The sequence below is a fragment of the Arachis hypogaea genome, chromosome 1 (assembly GCF_003086295.3).
Source record: "Arachis hypogaea cultivar Tifrunner chromosome 1, arahy.Tifrunner.gnm2.J5K5, whole genome shotgun sequence".
Classification (NCBI taxonomy): Eukaryota; Viridiplantae; Streptophyta; class Magnoliopsida; order Fabales; family Fabaceae; genus Arachis; species Arachis hypogaea.
In genome coordinates, this window is record NC_092036.1 from 54,053,496 (window position 1) to 54,057,558 (window position 4,063).

Below are 4,063 nucleotides of genomic sequence, written 5' to 3' on the forward strand. Positions count from 1 at the left end.
CCAATAATAATCCCTATTCAAACACTTTCAATTAGGGATGGAGGAATCATCCTAACTTCAAGCGGCGAGATCAGCAAAAGCCTCAACAAGGCTTCAACAGTAATAAGGGTGGAACGAATAAAAAAAGATTCAACAACAGACAGTTCCAACCCTCTCAGTAGCAGATGGAGATGCCCACACAAAGCCTCTTTGACCTGGCCACCATAGTTTTCAACCTCTCCAAGACCACTTATAATTTTATGGCAGAGACTAGGTCTTCCATTCAGAACTTAGAGATACAGGTAGGACAGTTGGACAAGAGGATACCCAAGGAACCCTCCAACACTCTTCCAAAAACCACTGAGGTAAATCCAAGAGAAGAGTGCAAAGCCCTCACCATCGGAGAAGAGGCCAAACCCAAGGAGGAACCTATTATTGAGGATCTGAATAAACATAAGGCTCAGGAGGAGACAGGGAGTATAACCATGCACGTCCCTATAGAGATAAAAGAGCCTGAAGACCAACCATCTTTACACGTGTAAAAAGAGACTGAGGATGAGCAATTGGCTCAATTCTTGGCATTCCTCAGGAAGTTGCAAGTTAATATCTCTTTTGCAGAGGTGTTGGAGAAGAAACCCCCTATATGGCCTGTTTGAAATGTGTGCTTTCTAAGAAGACGGCCTTGAGGGGAGATGAGACTATGGTGCTGACCAAGGAATGCAGCGCCCTAGTGCAAAGGATGCTGCCTTAGAAGATGCCAGATCCCGAAAGCTTCCTGAATCCCTGTACTATAGGGACCATCACATTTGAAAAGGCACTGTGCAACCTTGGCTCGAACATCAACCTTATGCCTCTTTTTGTGATGAGGAAGCTGGGAATCCAAGAGGTTCATCCTTCCAAGATCCCATTAGAGATGGCAAATAAGTCCCTGAAATGGACATATGGACTAGTAGAGAACGTGCTTGTAAAGGTTGATGACATTTACCTCCCTGTGGACTTCATGATACTTGACACTAGAGAGGATAAGAACGACTCCATCATTCTAGGAAGGTCCTTCCTAGCTACTGGAAAGGCATTGATAGATGTTAAGAGAGGAGAGTTGGTTCTGAGATTATGGAAAGACCACATATTGTTTAAGATCCCCAACCCTCACTTTCTCTCTTCTAAAGGAGGTACTACTGTACAACACATAGTGTTTTAACCTTTTCTCTTAGTGCAGAGCCATACAGAGCCCCCTGACATCAACTCTAAGTTTGGTGTTGGGTGTTCACAACTAACCACTAAGAAAAAAGGCACAAAGAAAGTACCCAAGGGCTGGTGGAACAAGAAGATTTCAACTGAGGACTTATCACCTGGCATGAGAGTTCTCTTCACAAGAAGTCCAGTCATTCCACATACTGTGAACCAGATCCTATCTTTGGAACATGTTAAGCTAATTCACAAGTGTACAGGAAGGAAGTTCACCATGAAGAGTGAAGATCTAAGCCCCTATCAACCTCCGTAAAGGAGCTGTCCATCAAGCTAATGATGGTAAAGAAGCGCTTGTTGGGAGGCAACCCAACCATAAGTATCCTATAGTATTTTCTTATTTTCTATTCTCTTTCTGTTATTTTAGATTGATTTCATATTATTTTATTTTCTATTGTTTTTCATAATTTTCTTAGTTTTTCTAACATTTGTAATCATGTGTAGCCATTAGAACAGAAACAGGAATGCGTAGGAGAGAAACAGAACACCCTGGAGGGTGCCCCTTACTAGCGTTCAACGCTAGAAGGGAGAAGAGAGCATGGGTGTTCAACGCCTATAAGGGAACAGAGAGGACCCTCTGGCGTTCAAACGGCAGTCCTGGGGCTGAACGCCCAGAGGGGAGGGAAGCAATCCTGGCATTTAAACGCCGACAAAGGACCATACTTTCTTTGCTTGGGTACAAGAAAACTTTTAAGTTTGGTGTTTGATGGAGGTAGAAATCAGATTCCAACACAAAACTCACCGGCAAATGTACCGGGTCGCATCAAGTAGTAATAACTCAGAGTGAGGTCGATCCCATAGAGATTGATGGATCAAGCAACTTTAGTGGGTGATTAGTTTAGTCAAGCTAACATTGGTGAATTGGGTAAAATTGATCAACAGAAAGTAAATGATAGTGAATTAAAAGTGCAGAAAAATTAAATTGCTGAAACTTAAAGAGCAAGAAAGTAAAAGAGCTGAAACTTAAATTGCAAGAAAAGTAAATTGCAGAAACTTAAAATGCAAGAAATGTAAATTGTTGAATCTAAATTGCTGAGAACTATAAATTGCTTGAAGAATAAAAGGGAATTGGGTGCTGGGATTCAAACAGAACTAAAAATGTAAAGTGCAGTAAATTAGAGAATTAAGAGATGAAGAGAATTGCAAAGGATCTAAACAGAAGTGTAGATTTGCATAAGAACTAAAACAGAACTGAAAACTTGCTTCAGAATGAAATTCAAAGAGACAATTAAGATTAAATCTTTCAAATTCAAAAAGGAAAATTAAAAGAGAGCTCTCTATTCTACTCCTACTGCTCCCTATTGGAGCCAGCCTCCCTTTTACAAAAATGAAAATGATGCCTTTTATAGGCTTTTTACAAAATTCAAAATGAAATTAAAATTGAAAATAAATTACAATTAAAATGAAATTCCTAATCTAATTGTTTCTTGTGCCTTTGAGTCAATGGGCTTTGCTTGCTTTGGATTTGAAGAAGAGTGGATCTGGTTGGCTTTGGTTCAAGTTGGTTGGAGGCATGGGGCAGCTCCAATGGAGCGCTCGGTTAATGCACATAACGTAGCGCTCAATTGCCTTGCCCCAGGCTTTCGAACTAAGCCCATATGCATAGCAAAGTGGCGCTCAGTTAATGAATTGAATGTAGCGCTACCTTTGTCGCCTAAGTTTCCTTCTTCGAGCCTTGGTTCTCCCATTTTGGACAATTTTCTTATGAAGCATAGCGCTCAGTTGGTAAAGGAAACGTAGCTCTCTTTGTGCGCATGGGAGGCTCCCTCTTCGAGCCTTGCTGGCTCCCTTTTGTCCATTTCCTTTGGTGAAGAGTAGCGCTCAGTTGGTAAAGCCAACGCAACGCCCCTTTTGCTTTCCTTAGGTGCCCCTCTTGGTTCGTTAGTTCGAACCATGGCTGCCCAATTTAGCGCTTGCTTTTCTTTTCTTTTGTGCCAAGCCTTGTAGCGCTTCTCTTGGTTTCTGGTAGGCGAAATTGTTATCACTAGGTATGGCTCCAAAAACTTGGTACGCAATACTATGATTCACACGTCTCTTCACAACTTCGCACAGCTGACCAGCAAGTGCACTGGGTCGTCCAAGTAATACCTTACATGAGTAAGGGTCGATCCTACGGGGATTGTCGGCTTGAAGTAAGCTATGGTCATCTTGTAAATCTCAGTCAGGCGGATTCAAATGGTTATAGAGTTTTGATAATTAAAAGATAAATAAACATAAAATAAAGATAGAGATACTTATGTAATTCATTGGTGGGAATTTCAGATAAGCATATGGAGATGCGTCATTCTTTTTGAATCTCTGCTTTCTTACTGTCTTCATTCAATCATTCATACTCCTTTCCATAGCAAGCTGTATGTTGGGGATCACCATTGTCAATAGCTACCTCCCGTCCTTTCAGTGAAAATGGTCCTCTATGGTTTCTGTACGGCTAATCAACTGTCGAATTTCTCATCTCGGATGAAAAATACCAGGCACAGCTACCGCACGGCTAATCAGCTGTCGGTTCTCGATCGTGTTGGAAAAGATCCAATGATCCTTTTGCGTCTGTCATTACGCCCCACAGTCGCGAGTTTGAAGCTCGTCACAGTCATCCCTTCCCAAATCCTACTTGGAATACCACAGACAAGGTTTAGACTTTCCGGATCTCAGGAATGGCCGCCAATAATTCTAGCTTATACCATGAAGACTCTGATCTCATGAAATGGAAGGCTCAGTTGTCAGGCGAGGCAACCATGCGTCGTGGACCAGGAAACCAAGAGATACACACTCTAGCTTTCGCATGTAGAACGGAAGTGTTTGTCAGGCACGCGTTCATAAGTGAGAATGGTGATGAGTG

General features: G+C 41.9%; 1 protein-coding gene across 1 annotated transcript; it reads left to right on the top strand.

Moving 5' to 3' along the window:
* Positions 1 to 733: 733 nt before the first annotated feature.
* LOC112727060 (uncharacterized) lies at positions 734 to 1,483 on the top strand. Its single transcript, XM_025776699.1, has 2 exons — positions 734 to 1,081; positions 1,199 to 1,483. The coding sequence occupies exons 1-2, from the start codon at positions 734 to 736 to the stop codon at positions 1,481 to 1,483; spliced, it is 633 nt and encodes a 210-aa protein (XP_025632484.1).
* The last annotated feature ends 2,580 nt before the right edge of the window (positions 1,484 to 4,063 follow it).

What these genes read in the sequence shown, in the direction of transcription:
- LOC112727060 (XM_025776699.1), top strand. Translation starts at nt 734, where the DNA reads ATGCCAGATCCCGAAAGCTTCCTGAATCCCTGTACTATAGGGACCATC. An exon ending in ATGTTAAGAGAGGAGAGTTG is followed by an intron (nt 1,082 to 1,198) that starts GTTCTGAGATTA and finishes CTCTTAGTGCAG; the next exon opens with AGCCATACAGAGCCCCCTGA.